The sequence below is a fragment of the Phaethon aethereus genome (assembly GCF_964289735.1).
Source record: "Phaethon aethereus genome assembly, chromosome: 1".
NCBI lineage: Eukaryota > Metazoa > Chordata > Aves > Phaethontiformes > Phaethontidae > Phaethon > Phaethon aethereus.
In genome coordinates this window covers 145,450,545-145,467,206 of record NC_138575.1, presented here as the reverse complement: position 1 = coordinate 145,467,206, position 16,662 = coordinate 145,450,545, and the positions used below count along the sequence as shown (strand labels likewise).

The window sequence follows — 16,662 nt, the reverse complement described above, 5'->3', positions numbered from 1 at the left end:
GACATTTGATAGGCAAATACATTGCATCTAGCAAGGTTATTCAGACAAGCCATCATGCAGAAAAACAGTTAAGTTGTATTGAAGGCTTAAGTGCTGTTATAAGAAATGTTTTCATGTGATTGTAAAAAAGTAAGCTGGGGAGAGAGGTATGCTTTGCATACAGATAAGGCAATTATCTACCTTTGTCTTGTTTAGTGGCTCTTAGGAAAAATAAAGAAATGTTGTAATGAAGTTGGTAGAAGTAGCCTATGAAACAGTGAAACAAATTATATAGTGCAGTTCTGATTTCTTTCATCAGTAACTTGATTGTAGTAGATTACGTACTATTAAAAGGGAATGGCATGGAGCTCCTTACAGCTCCTCTGTGATTCCTTCAGGTCCACCACACGCCTATTCAGGTGGAGTTACGGTAGTGCTTTGTCAAGCCTATTCCAAACAAAAGTGAAAGACCAAAATGAAACAAAGACATGTGCTTTCTCCTCTGTCTTCTCCTCTTTTCCATCCTCTTAGGTTTATGGTTTCTTGGAAGTTACCTTCAGCAATTTTCTGCCATCATGCACCTCTATTCAAGAACCTTGAGACCTGTTCTGAAATCTTAACCTTCCAGTCTGAAGAGTGAACAAGAAAAAATAAGAATTGCATGTCTCCTAGGGTTACATTTCTTAACCAAAACAGCATACCATACAGTATCTATTTAGTGTGCATTTTCTTGCTTTCTGTCACAGCATAATCATAGAATCAGTGTATTGCAACATACTAATCCTATTTTAAAGAGGATGGGAAAGGACTCTTGCTATATTGTAGTGGCAACCGTGTTATCTTTCTGATCACTAGAGTGTCTTCTTGAAATACCTGCAATGACAGCAGGGTAGAAAGAGGGAGGTAACAGAGCAGATTATCCGATTTTTCTACTTAAAAATTTTGCCTCAGACATTAGAATACTTTCAACATATGTTTTTTGGTTGGTAGTGCTCAGTGCATGAATAATGTTTTCACAATGTATTTGCAAATGTGTGTATTTAACTTGAATTAATTTTAAATGCAAAATTAACAGATTTTTTCTTTTGCTTGAGATGCTGTACCTTTGACTACCAATGTCCCTATAACATGTGCCAGATCTTTCCCTGCACAGCCATTACAAACACAAAGAACAAGGTAGCAAAACGTTGTTCTGCGTATGGCACCTAATGCACTTTGCAAAGTGCTCAGCGACCTTCCTCTAGAATATCGCAAATTCTTCTTTGTGACATGTTCACACTGAAGTGCAGAGAAAATGGTATGTCATGACATTGGTATGTGGATGGCCATGCCTGTTTATTTTTAGGCACCTAAACACTGGCAGGCACTTCTGGCTTAACCTTTATCTGTTGCTTGGCATTCTGAGCTCTGTAAATTCACAGCAGTATTATTGCTGTATTTGAAGTATTCTTTGAATGTTTGATGATTGGCTTACATATGTAAAAAAGGCACCCACTTATTGTGGTAGTATTAGTGGTAGCAGGTGTGGTCAAGTGCTGCTACTTCCAGAGGCAAGTAAACCCCCTAGGCACTCATCTGAGTGGGAATTAGGAGTATAAACCCCATTGTAACACAGAGAGTAGTGGTTGAGCAGTATGTGAAAAGTAGTAGTAGTAGTACATACAGGTATTCCGTCCCATTCAAGAAAGAAAAAAAAGATCAGGTGCTCAAGTGGTGTCATGGTTGTCCATCAGCTTGTGTTGCAAAGTAATGGGCTGTGTTCCCCTTCTTTGCCTTTGTGCTATTGAAGAATGCTTCGTACATGGCCAGAGCTTAATTGCATCTGACCTACTCTTATCTTGAGGAGGGAGGAAATAACACTGCTGTACATTAATGTAACTGGGGCAAATTCCTAGCTGCTTTGAAGACAAAGTTAAAAACCAGGAGGTTGGGATTTCACAATCACAGAATGGCTGAGGTTGGAATGGGCCTCTGGAGGTCATCTGGTCCAAGCCCTGTGCTCAAGCAGAGCTACCTAGAGCCAGTTGTCTAGGACTGTCTTTTGAATATCTCCAAGGATGGAGACTCCACAGCCTCTCTGGGCAACCTGTGCCAGTGCTTGGACACAGTAAAAATTGTTTCCTGATGTTTGGAGGGAACCTCCTGTGTTTCAGTTTGTGCCTATTGCCTCTGGTCCTGTCACTGGGCACAACTGAAAAGAGCCTGGCTCTGTCTTCTTTACACCCTCCCTTCAGCTACTCTCATACATTGATAAGATCCCCCTCTCAGCCTTCTCTTCTCCAGGCTGAACAGTTCCAGCTCTGCAAGCCTTGCCTTACATGAGAAATGCTCCAGTCCCTTGACCATCTTTGTGGCCCTTTCCTGGGCTCTCTCCAGCATGTCCATGTCTCTCACTGGGGAGCCCAGAACTGGATCCAGCACTCCAGGTGTGGCCTCACCAGAGCTGAGTAGACGGGAAGGGTCACCTCCCTTGACCCACTGGCAGCACTCCTAATGCAGCCCAGGACATCCATTAACCTGCTTTGCTGCAAGGGTGCATTGGTGGCTCATGTTCAACTTGGTGTCCACCAGGATCCGTAAGTCTTTTTCTAAGGAAAGGCAATTTCATTTGTGCTGGAAAGGTGGAGTCCTTAATTTCTACCCAAAGGGGATGGAAGGCATGCTGCTGTGTACTTCAAGCTATCTGAACAATTTAGGCAAGGAATTTTTTTAAAAGTAGGGAGACACAGGTGTTGCATTCACTATTTCCATAATTGTGCTAAGAAGAGAAAACCTGAAATATAAAGCATAAAAAAATCAAATATAAAAAAATGTGTACACTTGACTGGCATGTTCATACAGAAAATTCTATTTAAGCATAAGAAGAAAGTTTTTTATTGTGGGCGTGGTCAGATACTGGAACAGGTTGACAGAGAGATTGTGGAGTCTCTGTGGATATTCAAAACCTGACTGGACACAACCCTCAGCAACCTGCTCTAGCTGATCTTCCTCTAAGGAGGGGGTTGGACCAGATGATCTCCAGAGGTGCTGTCCATCCTCAGCTGTTCTGTGATCGTGTATTGACCCACTCTAGATAGATCATGGTGTATTTGTATAGAAATGTTGTCTTTTTCAAGGTGTCCATATTTGGTTGGGTTGTTTTTTTTTTTTTAATATGCTTGTATAGAGAAAATGACAAGGACAGTTTCATAGAAAAAATGACAAGGACAGTTTCATAGAAACTAGTGCTTTAAAAGAACTAAATAATAGATTGATATTAAAAAGAATGTAAGCAACTTTGCCAGACTGCTAGTTTATTTCAGTAAATTGCCCATAGCCTTTTAACATAAAGACTTGCTATATCATCCATTTTTACTACTGTAAGTGCAATTTGTTGTCAATCTTTGTTTTACTCTCACTTACTAAACTTTTAGAAATTTAATAAATTTGATACTTCATTTATAGCTTCATGTGACACAGCAATGCTTATTCATATATTCTAATGCACCATGTTACCTCTTTCAGATTCTTCTGGTTTAACGTCAGTAAACACATTTTTACTCTATTTTCCCAGTTCTGTAGATGGCTGAATGACAGTCACAGAAATATTTTCTGTTATGCTGATTACATGCTATATGTACTCGGAGCGCTTTCTATTTGTCCTATTACTGCAAATATATGCTCAAGGGAACTGCATGTTAAAAGAGGCCACCAAAACTTGTCTCAAGTATGTAAGCTTTTCTTTTTCGTTGAAGGCGAGAATTATCTCACAAGATTGACCCATCACTTCTGGAGACACACCATCAGCACTTCGATTTAAAGATCTTTTTACTGTTCCAGTGACCAGTGTAAGAAACCACAGAAAAACTGTAAAAAATTCAGGTTATACATAAGTAAATACATTGTGAAGATAAAATTCATGAGGTACCAACTCCTATAAATGAGAGGCTATTGGCTTTGAGAAATGAGTGCTGTCTTCCTTGCCCCGCCACCCCGCCTCGGTCCCCCTGGCTTGAAATCCCAGCCAGTGCTAAGAAATATGTGCAATGGACACTCCAGTGATACTCTCACCTAATGTGAGCTCACGTTTTTTCAGTCAGGTTGGAGGATGTTTTGGGGCTTTGTGACTTGTGAGGATGCTAAAGGATGCAATGGGATTGGAGACAAATGGGCAAGTGCAGGAAGGGGTGCTCATTTTTGTAAGACATCACTCCCAGTAAATGAAGAGCATGAATCCTCAGTTTTAGAGAAGGTATTGGACCACAGCTATAGATGGTTTTAAACTGTTACTACCTGAGGACTGAGCACAGTAATAAATAAAAACTCTTCCCCCTTACCTGGCTGGAGTAAGTGGAAGGATCTCATATGTTGCTCTTTCATTCTCTGAAGCAGTTTAGTCCAATGACATTGCTATGGCAGTAAGAAGCAGGCATTTTGAAACTGTAATCCTTGCTTTGGGCTTTACTCCTCTGATGTCTCTTTGGTGGGTTATTCAACCTTGATGCTTCAGTTTGCTTTTTGTAAAATGTTTATATTAATACCGTTTCTACCCCTCATAGTATTCTAGGTTTACTAGTTGGCATGTGGTATTCTCAAGATATGTAGCTGAATGAAAAAAACTGTGACTTCAAGTGTGTTTGTGCAGAAGGGTCACAGTCATAAGCGTGCTATCAAGAATATGTTTTGATTTCTTTTTACACGTCACTCTATAAGCCTAATGCAATAGAATATAGGTTTTAAAATACTGTAATAAATAATTTAAAAATAATTTGTACTGCAAAATGAAGGATGCTTCTTTATTACCTTTTATGGTGAACATCTAAGCATAAAGTAAAGGCATGAATTTCCTGTTTTATTACTATTATTCTTTCTACCGTGACCACTAATCAACCTTAATTATACTTTAAATTAATGTTCATGTCCATGCAGTGGGCCTGATTCGTCATGGCTTGCACAGACCTCTGTTTCTCTACGAAGTGAGTAAAAGAATGCTGACAATTTTGTTTGATAGCATTTTTAGATATGTCCTACAAAAATGTAGCTGTTGCACAGGTTATGGAGAATCAGGTCTAGTAAAAGCAAGACATAACATTTGTAATCTTTGCAGATAAACCTGAACTATAACTTCCGTTGTTATTTTTGCCTAGGAACTGTGAGGATGTGTTATCAGCTGAAGACTGTGAAACATTATACCAGTTTGTTTATACCACGCACCGTCCGCTTGCAGTAGCAGCTGGGGAATTCCTTTATAAAAGGTATCTCTGCCTGCATGCCTGCCTACTTCTTGCATACTCTCATTTGTTGCAGAATGAAGGTGGATTTATTTAAGAGGGACGTTAAGCATTCATTTTTCTGCTGGAAGTGTGTACCACGAGGGTAGTAGCTGTGCTTTCTTCTGCTGATTCAGAAGAGAAATTCTGTCTGGGAGTAATCATTTGTTCTCTTGCATAGACCTGGCATTATAGGCATGAGGAAAGTTGCAAGACTAACATAAAGAATGTGAAACAACTGACTGATCCATAGATGCCATGCTATGTTGAGAGCATACCTACTTTCTTTCTACTTTCTTTTCCTGTTACTTTGCTTCTTACAAGCTAATTCATCACCCGGCATCTGCTGGATTTCCATAGCTTTGGTGATTAATCACAAAAATGGCCTCCTCTTCTCCCTTTGGAAGTTGCATTATACATTGTAAAGGCTTTGAATAATGAGAGATGCAGCAGATTAAAAAGCCCTCCCAATTTTCTGTCAGGTTAATGAAGTACAGGGTTTATCTTTCCCAGGAGTAACTCTTATAAATGGGCTTCTTACAACAATAGTTGCATGAAGTGAATGGAATTGGCATGCTAAAAAGAGAAGAAATAAATATTCTGTCTCTACGGCTGAGAGAAATAATTTTGCCTTACAAAGAGGAATGAAAATAAAAATATTTTGGCAAGACTTCTGTGGGGAAACATCGAGAAATAATAATGATTTGTGTTTCTCACATGTGCAGAATCTCCTCCTAGCTGTCTCTTCATATCTAGCTGAACTGTTGACATTCTGGGGTTTGTGGAGCCAAGTCCAACAGAAAGACAAATGAAGACAAATTTCTGTTTTGATGAATCTTCTATCACATCTGCTAGTCTTACTTAGTCTTTTGTGTTGGTCCTAATATTATATCGTAAATCAGCTGTTTTTCCTTTCAGAACACTGCTGCTTTTTGCCATTGAAGTGGTTGCCCTGATAACTTTACTTATTCTATGCAGCTTCCGAGTGCAGTGTGGACACCGACCCTGTAAACCTTATCCTTGTTCTTGTTTGCCCAGTTCTTCTCTCCAGCACTTTTGCCAGTATAGAAAAGTTCATTCTAGTGTGATAGAGATGTTAGTGACACCACTCACCACCTGGTCATACTGGTAAAAGTTTTAGTATAAATACTCTAAGCTTCACCCCTGCCCCCCCCCCGCTTTCTTCTTGGTTTGCATGAAATCTCCTCAGTGTCTGCATTTTTAACTTAGGTTACTTAGGTGGCAGAAATTATACCAGCAGAAGCACTTGCTGAAAGTATAAGCTTTTAGTGACACTGAGTAGTGAGGTCCTGCTCTTAAATCCAAGCCATTTGGGCCTTCCATTAATCTGCAGGGATGGCCTTCCTGTATTTATTTTGGGATTAGCACTTTTCGTGAGCAGTATGGTCACACTCATTTGGGATAAAGAGGGAAATGGAAATTGAAGTGTCATATTGTGCTTCATACTTCAGGCAGAAGAGGAAGAACAGCTTTCCACTGTATTTGTGAAGTTGAGTAAATTGCCTCTTATAAATACAAGATACTGTGCTTTCTTTAAGAAGCTTCAGTTCCAAAGTGTACCATGATGTGAATAACATTCAGGTAGTAATATCTCTACTCTGTTGTTAAGGTTTAAATTCAGCCTACAGCAAGCCCCTTTTCAAACATGAGCAAATGCCTACCTCATTATATGTTCAATGCTGTGGAATCTGCATCTGTTGTCCAGAAAGCTGGCAGGGTACCTGTGAAACTGTCAGAAATAGTCTCTGCATCCACAGGGATAGCAGATCTCTCATAATGGAAAACAATCGAATCTCTTTTCCTTTCATCTGATAAAAAGTATAATGTAATTTGGAGTAAATAAGTGGACATTTAGAAGAAATACAATCCTTGGGATCTTGACAGAATTAGTGTTACGTTGGCAAATGAGTATAAGGAGAATGTGGCAGAACTGGACTGACTTCCTTTTCTGTTGGCAGGCTGCTTAGTCATGAGGGAGATGAAGAATTTCAGCCCAAAGGAGGAGGGAAGTTTGGGGCGAGTACTGACCAGTTGAAAAGATTAATACGTTTTTTCCTGGAGAGGGAGGTGAGGAGAGCCCCTGCAGTAAGCCTTTTAAATCCAGTGTTGCATATTAAATCAAGTATTGGCTTCCTTTTGAAAGCTATTTCTGGTGGCGAGCTCTGAAATGTTTGGCGTTTGTGATGTTTTCACTCTCTAGGATGAGTTTTTAATGAAGACATTTCTGTTCTGTTGTATTAAAACTAATTTACAGCTATGCTAATGGAGAGAAGCAGTGCTGAAGCTGCTTCTGAAAACAACCTGAAAGACTAATGCCACTGAGTGAAGGTTTTTCGGTATGTGTCTGTGTCTTTCTGCAGGCAGCTATGCGTTGCTATACCATGGCTCTATGCCGACTAAGAACTGCATAGTTTTGCTGAGAGTTTTATCAGCTTAAGTGCTGTACTTCACTATTTGGCTTTTGCAGTGGTGTAGACCTACGTCTGGCCCAAGTGACTCGGGCACAGCAGTTTTGAATCTTTCTGCAAAGAATTTCACATTGCTTAAAATGTTGACTCGTTTCTAGTCACAAAGATTTTTAGTTGTTATGATCAGCAATATAAAAGCAATACAGAAGCTAGTTTTAGAAAGATTATTTAAATTACAAAGGAAAAGTATCCTAAAAAAGAAAAGTTTTTTTCCCTGCTTTTCCTGCTTTTTTCCTCCACTTTCCTGCTTTGTATCACATTGAAGACATGGCATTTAACTGTTGATTAGCCTCAAACTAAATATATTGGAATACTGTATGTGAATATATACGTGAATGACAAAGCATTGTAATCGGAAAAAGGGAGAGGAACTTACGAAGCTGTATTTCTTTTAATGATGTGTTTAATTCTATAAGCTTGTGTTTTTAATCCCTAGCTACACAAACATGTTGCATACCTCATAGACAGCTTATGGGACTGGGCAGGCAAATTCTTGAAGGACTGGGAGTGCATGACCACTCTTCTATTAAAAAATGATGGAGAAGGTGGGTAAGCAGAAAGCTTAGTTTTGTCTGACTGAATCTCTTGATACTGGTTTTTTGAACTTTGCTTTCAGCTAGTTTAGGATCATTCCATTTTGCAGTACCCTTTGATCCCAAATTGTGGTCCCCAAGGGCTGCAAAGCAGATGCAACTCAATGCACTGCCAATGTGATATTTATATCAACATATTTGTTTTATTTAGTATTCTGTATTTATGTAATGTTACTTTAGAAACTTTGCAAGAATACTTGCATAATTAAGCTGTAATGCTTACGTAGCAGTCACTTGTTTTATTTGTTGTCTAAAACTCAAGAATCTAAAAGTATTGATTGAAGTACAGTATTGTTGGGCTATTGTTCATGCCTGAAAAGAAAATGAATAATGTGTTGAGTTCATTGACATCTAACAGTCTAGAGGATTGGGATTTTTTATAATTATTTTAAAGTGAACTTGAAAATAAACCTTTAAGGTCCCTTCCAACCCAAATGATCATACGATTCTATGAATACTTTTTGTAGTACAACTAGAGTTGGGTTTGTGATTGAAATCAAAGTTTGTAGACCCAGTGGGTTAAAACAGTTTGATACTCAAAGCAGCAGGTTTGTCCTGAACAAGATAGTAGTTGTTAGGAGTAGGCCTTATTAAAGCTGCCTGCGTTTTTGGGAGCCCAACTGCCCTAAAAGGTTTAGCCATGAGAGGCATAACTGGTTTTGTGTTCAGTAAAGGTAGAAAATAGTTTTCTTCAAATTAAAACAAGCACTAGGTGTTTATTTAGCAACACTGCATCTTTCTTTCTGTAGTGTCCTTCCGTAGTTGCTCAGATAAATGAGTAGGCTTTACATTAGCGGTTGCTGCATCTGCTTTTTTATTTTGTGTGATACTGAAAGGAGACTATTTTACTTACAGCACTGAGTGATGCCCATGAAAGTGCTCTCATTGAAATTATCCTTGCAACGGTTAGAGAAGCAGCTGAAGGTCATCCTCCAGTGGGCAGAGGTGCAGCCAAAAAAGTTAGTGCATCTTAGTCTTATTGTCCTGTAATCATATTCTCTTTGCCTTATGTGTTTTGCCAGACAGCATGTTCCCAGTGGTAGGTATATTTTCAGAACTAAAATGATTTACTTTTATGAAACGACACAGTATCTTTTGACCTCTAGATCTTATTAGCAGTGGATGTTGAAGGAGACGAGCATTAGAGGAAAGCCAGATGAAGCATGTTATTGACAAACGGTGAGCATTTTATCCATGAGATATAGCTGTTCAGCGATTTGCATCTAATTTAAGGTTAACGAAAAAATAAAAAAGGATCTGGTTGTCTCCATGGAAAAGTATCTTTATCTTGGCTGATATGCTTTAGACAAAGGCATGTGAGTTAACCTTGGGTTACATGTAAAATTCCACTCAAATCTAAGAGTTTTTTATAATTGAAACAAAATGCTTTATCTGCAGATTCTGTCAGTAAAAGAGAAGAAAGTACAATTGGAAGATTGTACTAAAATTACTGAACACTTTATTATGGTGCTTCCTCAGCTCTTGGCAAAGGTAACTAACAGCTGCTCTGTGAATGCGTGTTAAATATTTCATTAAAATTCCTGCAGTGTACTCATATCCTGTTTTTTCTCTGCAGTATTCAACAGATGCACAAAAAGTGGAAAATCTTCTGCAGATTCCTCAGTATTATGATTTAGATGTTTACAGTACGAGACATCTAGAGAAGGTGAATAGGAATTGGAGTAGTTGGTTCATGCAGAATGTACTAAATTTATGTGACAATGTACAGAGTTTAGTGGGACTTGGAACAAGTAGGGGACTGTTGAAGTAGAAAGAAATGGCCTTATACCTGGAGGAAAGTGGCCTTACTCAGGCTTTACTTTTTGATTTGGGGCTGCCAAAGAAAAGCCTTAGTGCTTGTCAGTTCTGATATGCTGTGGCTGGCCCTGGCACATAATGATTTGTGGTTTCATGTGGTAGGCCCGGCCTTGGGTTTTTCATTGTTGGGTGGAGAGAGGGTGGGTTATGCCATGTGTCTAAGCTGGTGTCTCCCAGGAGCTTACTGCAGAATAGGTTTCATTTTCCTTGAAGACTGACTCTCAGCTGCTGGGGAATGACAGTAACTGAAAGATAAGAATGGAGATAGTATATCTGCTGATGGGAGAAACGGGTAGATGAAATGCTTGAAATAGCTTACTGTATTCTTAAACAGGGATGTTTACAGGGGGGTAATGTTAGGTGAACACTCCTAAGTTAATTTCAGCACAAAACGTTAACTGGAAGAGAGAGAGTCAGCAGAATGGCAGAAGTTACCTCCTCTCAGTAAGAGTGAAGACCCCATTGCTGACATGATCTGAAACATTTTCTATCCTCTGCTGCCAAGGGAGACAACTTCCATCATTTGAAACTTTCCAAAGTTTGTCCTTTGGAAAGGCATTTTTTATTCCCTATCTTTGTCTTTTATTTTTGTGTAGTGCCAAACGTGTATTGCTAAAGTAGGACTTAAAGTAGCTGCTTCATTCTTTAGGAAGATCCAGAGAAAATAATAATGAAAAAGAGCTATAAACACAGAAAAAAAGTTGTATCCTTTAATCCCGCCCCTCTGCTCCTTAGACTGGCGTTTATTTTATGTTGGTTGTATGACTTATAGAGGTCTATGGACGTAGTGAAATGTTTCTAAAGTGCAAGTGAATTTTTGTACAATTTACCTATAATACCCCTTATAGGTATTATTATTATTATATTACCAATACCCTTTTATCACTTGCAGCATTTGGATGCTTTACTGAGAGAGGTAAAAGACATTGTGACCAAACACTCTGACATGTCTGTCCTTGAGGCTTCCTCCAGGACTTATTATATTCTCTGCAGTGAAAAAATTGCCATCTACAACCAGGTGGATTGTGCCCGAACTCAACTGATAGATGAATTGATGGGACAGCTTAACCAGGTACTAGAGGGCTTCTGGCAAAAGGTGAGTGTGACTCACTGTGGATACAAACAGACTGTTTCCCTATGAAAAAAGAAGACAAAAAAATTAAGGGGAATATGGAGCTATTCTTTGCCTGCTGTTTCTCTGCTTAAGGGGAAGAGAACTTTCAGAGATGGTTTGCTTCTCTGAAAAGATTGACTGTTTACATTTTAATGAAGCAGATGTATTTTGGCAGGAATAGAGTGGGAAAAATAATAAATGAGGTAGTCCACACTAGCACCAGGGCATTTTATGTCTTCTGAATATTCTGGATCTAAGCTTCATAGTTGCTCCATTACTGTGCCAAAGATACTATGTGCAAGATCAGCTAAGAAGTGTTGTGGATGTATAGGTGATGATACTGTTCCCCAAAAGGTACAATTCTGTATTTCTACATATTTGACTGTACACAAGATGCCCTTTGTGCTACTATTTCTGCTGTAGAGATAGTACTAGGAAAAAAAAATCAGTCTGTAATGCAGATTGTATAGCTTTGGGGTGTTTGAAATGATGACTCCCCTTGAAGGAGGACTTCAGAGTCTCCCTCAAAGTTTTTCATTAGTTCTAAAAAGCAGAAACAGCTGGTGGGGATATGAATAGCTTGCTGGCTGAACTGAACAACAGAAGCCTGCAGCTGATCTGATCAACAGTGCCGTCATGAACAGGTGTCATGCCATGGTATGAGAGTTAACACTGGCAGGTTTTTATTGGACGCTGGGATATTGTAAAATGTGTCAAGCCAAAAAATCCCCTAACCTCAGATTGGATTTATTTTGTTGGTCTTAAATAGATATCTATGTCAATGTGGGAGAACGTGTACTTACGAGAAACAAGATAAGTGCTAGACCAGGGATTCTTCAACTCCTTCGTAGGGTGATCCATATCTAAATAAAGAGATTTTCTCCTGGAACCCCTCCCTTCTAATTCCTGGTTGTATATACCATCTTGTAGTATACTTGTGGAAACTACAGCAATTGCAATTGCATCTATGGGAAAGTATTTAATATATTTTTAGCTATCTTTGAATGCGATCTGGCAGCTGGACATAAGGAGAGTCAGCACCAGTTAGCTTTCCAGAGATCCCTAACAACTGTGTGAGGGACCACAAATGGCCTGTGAGTCTGGGGGTTGGCACTTCTGTGTTAGCCTAATTGCTAGTTTTTACTCTGTGTTAGCAATACTGTAGTCTAGGGAGTCTGCCATAGGTATATTAATGACAGGGACATTTCCTTATATGAAATTTCTGTGCAGTCAACGTGTTGTTTTCTTTTTACTGTAGAGGAAGAAGTGAGTAGCATGGTTGAAGGTGAAGGGACTGGGGAGGGCTGAAGGAGAGTAGTTCAAGCTTGTGGGTTGGTTGGGAAGAGAACATAGCAGTTACCTTGCCCCACACTGGCTAATTCCTTTCTCTTTCCCAAACTTGCATAATTTAGGAAGAAGGATTTTGTATGGATGCAGGAGAAATTTCCCGGATGCACTCTGCTTTGAGAAGAGTAGCAGCTTTTCATAAGTGAGATGTTTGTTTACACAATTCACTTTCCCATATACTTAAGTGTCGACCTAACAGGTGCAAAGTGAGAATTGCTCTTGTTTCTTCGGTTTAATAAGATTTTTCACAAGAGAATGAAAGTGATCCCTATGAGAGGTGCTTCAAGGTTTAGTTTCTTCTTAACAGAACTGTACTCTTGGATATGGAATTCTTTTTTGACTTGTTACTGAGGTTGGAACATCAGTCCTAAGGTGGCTAAGAAGTGTATGCTACAGAGTTGGGATGTCAGAGCGGACACATAGATCCTCTCTGTGGTGCCTCCCTTCTAGCTGGATGCTGTTGTGCTGCCTTACTGTCAACACTGGTGGTCAGTCTGAAGAGGGTGTAGTGAATGCAGTCATTTTGTCAGCAGATGTAATCTGCTTTGATTGTTTTAGGTTATTTGATCTTATTTTTCTATATTTCTCAAAAGTTTAGTTCTCCAGGGATTTTTCAAGTAAATTGTCATGCAAGATGGTAGAGGGTAGGGAATTTGGCTGCCTTCTCAATGTGTCTTTTAGCTATCCTGCACACTAGGGCTGCTCTGTTTTTGCAAAGAGAAGTCTAACGTTAAGTTGCGAACACTTGAGTATTAGAAACACTCTTTTAAAGTGGGATGGGGAAATTGTTCTTTAGACCTTTTTGGGCACTTTGAGAGTGTGACTGAGTATAGGAAAAGAGACAGAGCTCAAGTTTCTTTTTCCTCTCCTCATGACACTGGTTTTATGGTAGGAACGTGGACTGTAAAGCTATGGACTAAAGGTTGCAGTGTTAGATCATGAAAAACTTAATTTCATTTTTCTTGCCCTTATATTAAAAATTAGTTGTTTAAAGTTATTGCTGTACATCAGATGAAGGTGAAAATAGGATACATTTAACCTGTTTGGTCAGGTGGGATTTCATTTCTTACTTAGTGTATCATTATTGTTTCTTTTTCACTTGCAGTGCCCATGATCTCACCAAGTGGAATCTGTATGACAAGACTTCAAGGTTGCTGGTGTTTGAAATGGAACATGGAAGTTTGCCTGTTCTGGTGAGTTGTTAATTTAACATTGAAAGAAGTTTTTCTTGTTGAAAGCAGGAAAATTAGGAAATATTAAATAAGCTTATATATCAGTGTCCTATGAGACAAGAAGATATTGTTTCCATTTCTCAATCTGGTAAACTGAGGCTGCCTTTGGTATAACATTATTGGAATCAGTAAATTCATGCCTTGGATTCATTAATTTTGAAGATTCTCCAAAGCTATGATAGACTAATCATCTGACATCTGGATTGATCCTTTGTCAAGCTCAGTACTTCCCATTGATTGCACAGTCTTGCCCTCAGTACATGAGGTTGTTGGGACTGTGAGGAGGCCCTTATAGATTGCATGTAAGCAGAAATTGGAATATTTTGGACCTGTGGCTTGCAGATTTGACTCTTGGTGAAGATGGTTTGTAATTACCGGTTGTCTCAACTGCAGCCTTTTGATTGTCTGATTGCCTCAACTCAAACATAGGCAGTGCCAAGATGGAGGTATATCCTAGGATTACAAGGTGAAGTACTCTAGCAGTCATGGATGTTAATCAGCCCCCATTTTCAGGAGAGGACTTGAGGTTATTTGGAAACGGATGAAATTTAGCTGGGTAGAGAGAGCTTGCAGCCAGTGGGTAGAGGTGGACTCTTTTAGATGGAACATCAGAGCACCAGGGTTTGGGTTCTGCTCTGCTGTGGAGGAGTCTGCCTTTCACCAAAGACTGCAGAGAAATCCTAAAAAGCTAAGCGAAATTTAGCTTCTGTGAACACCTTTTTTAGTACATGGTTACTTTCCACTGAACTCACCAAAGTGTCAGAGTTCTGTGGAAGCAGCACCTTCGTAATAAAGTTTCTCAGGAGGCAACATTTGCTTGTATATAAACTTATTATGTTTATTTTGAGGGTCTAAATATTTTACAGTGCAGAAATGGTTGTGGAAGCAGCATACAGAATATCAGGATTGGATGCTTTGTTTAGTCCTAAGCTTTTTGCTGTTGAGCCTGTCATGTAAATAAAGGACATGTGTTTCTATTTGCAGATCATACTGCCAGCTCTCCAGTGCACATATTTTTCTCTCCTGTGGCAACTAGCTGCAGTTTCGGAAAATTCTCCTAAGGTTGGCCACTCCACATAATTTTGAAACCCAGGGTTGTGCTTCTAGAAGTTTAAGTTGCTTTTCTGTTCTCGGATTGCCAGAAAAAATCCAAGCTTTCTCAAGAAGATAATTTGTATGTTTTCTTGAGGGACCAAACTGAGTTGAGGCATTTTCTCTGTCTTGTCTTTTTTTTTAAAAGTGTTTATGCTTTTTCAGTCTGCAAGAGAATAACTGAACAATGGGTCACCTCTATTTTTACTGCAAAACATGTGCATCAAATTCCTGGGGCTTGATGGAGATAAAGAACTTGTTCCACTGCCAAACAGTTTGTTGGTTTCTTGTGTTAAGCAACAAAGAATATTTATTGAAAACTCCAGGAAGTCCTGTTGCTTTGGTTTGTTTTTATTTTCTTGTTTTACTTACATATTTCTGGCAGAAAGTTTGAGGAAAGCTTTTTTTTCTCATCAGCTGACTACTTATTATAAAGTGCCAGGCTCTGGCAGATATTTCAGAATACAGTCTAGTTTAAGACACCAGAGAGGAAAGCTCTGTTATGTTTTGGTTCATGTGTGTGTACCTGTGCAGCTCCTCCTTAAGGTGATTTCTGACTACGCTGAGTGCTGCTGCTTCTGTCATTCTGTCCCCTTCCCCGGTGCTCCTGTTTGTACAGAACAGGACGCTGACACAGACGTTTGTTTTGTGTGAGAAATGCTAGCTGGGAGTTTACCCGTTTGGTGACTGATTCACTATCTATTCCCGTCCCGTTCCATTCCTGTGTGGATGTCCGCATCTCTCACTGCTCTAATATGTTCTGCCTCTCAGTCCAGACGTGTAGCTTGACTGATAATGGGGCAGTACATTTTTTAATTTGGCCTTTCGTATGGGAGCAAATTTTGACTGGAAGCACAATGTTACAGCCCACTCTGCAGGGAGAATTCTGGATATTAGCAGAGAGAGAAGTTCCAAGAGCAAAAAAGAACATTTCCAGGACAGCAGCTCTAGGACTCTTTCCTCCCTTCCCTCCTCCCCCAGCAGCGTTAAGGCAATGTTTTGCCTCCCCCCCTGCTGCTTCTCAGCATGCCCTAGGATGGATCCCCTTTCTTATGAAGATACGGTTGCATAGCATGAAATCCAGCCCTCCTGTAGGGCATTCCTCTTCTATTGACTGCTCAAAGCTCAATGCAGTGCAACAGCTGGGACTTGGTGAAGGATCAGAAAGTCTTTTATGTGGCTGTGGGCAAATCAAATAGTCTCTCTTGCTGGATTAATCTTAACAAATAGAGGTGTCTAAGTTTCTGAGTGCCAAGGTTAGCCATGCAGTTAAACTGTGTTTCCTCTGTAGTCAGTAGAGGGAGAGAGAAGAGCAAATCCAGAAGGCAATTCACACTGAAAATTAGGTGGGATGGACCAGAGTTTTTATGACTCTACTTCCACCTCTAAAGTGGAAATCATTATCACTGCTTTATAAGGATAAGCTGAAGTGAATAAATGAATAAGGGAATACATGCTATTAGAGCTGTTTGTCCTACAGATGGAGAAACGAGTTTGTGACTTGCTGAATACCACTAGCCTCAGCAGCAAGAGTGACAGATGCACATGTCCTACTAGTATTTGTCACATTTCTGTACTGGGGGGGGGAGAAGTATATATTTTTATGGATTAACCTTTCTATCCCAGATATTATGCATGAAAACAAGACATTGTTTTAAAGTTGTTTGTAGCTTGTAAGGTGCTGCTACTGTGAGATGTCATCTTCTTTCATAATGTCATCATCTGTGCTATGGTAAATGAACAATATCA

The 16,662-nt window shown here is 39.5% G+C and overlaps 1 protein-coding gene across 1 annotated transcript in view; it reads left to right on the top strand.

Annotated features, from left to right (window-relative positions):
• Positions 1-16,662, top strand: part of LOC309409865 (cohesin subunit SA-2-like) — a gene marked incomplete at both ends in the record, with an annotated part of 64,401 nt that overhangs the window by 32,486 nt on the left and 15,253 nt on the right. The window contains 10 exons of the mRNA XM_082006113.1: positions 5,106-5,213; positions 7,208-7,316; positions 8,154-8,262; positions 9,166-9,269; positions 9,709-9,801; positions 9,887-9,976; positions 11,021-11,224; positions 12,655-12,731; positions 13,695-13,782; positions 14,806-14,883. Of these exons, the coding sequence (XP_081862239.1) occupies positions 5,106-5,213; positions 7,208-7,316; positions 8,154-8,262; positions 9,166-9,269; positions 9,709-9,801; positions 9,887-9,976; positions 11,021-11,224; positions 12,655-12,731; positions 13,695-13,782; positions 14,806-14,883 (1,060 nt within the window). The remainder of the gene's footprint in view (positions 1-5,105; positions 5,214-7,207; positions 7,317-8,153; positions 8,263-9,165; positions 9,270-9,708; positions 9,802-9,886; positions 9,977-11,020; positions 11,225-12,654; positions 12,732-13,694; positions 13,783-14,805; positions 14,884-16,662) is intronic.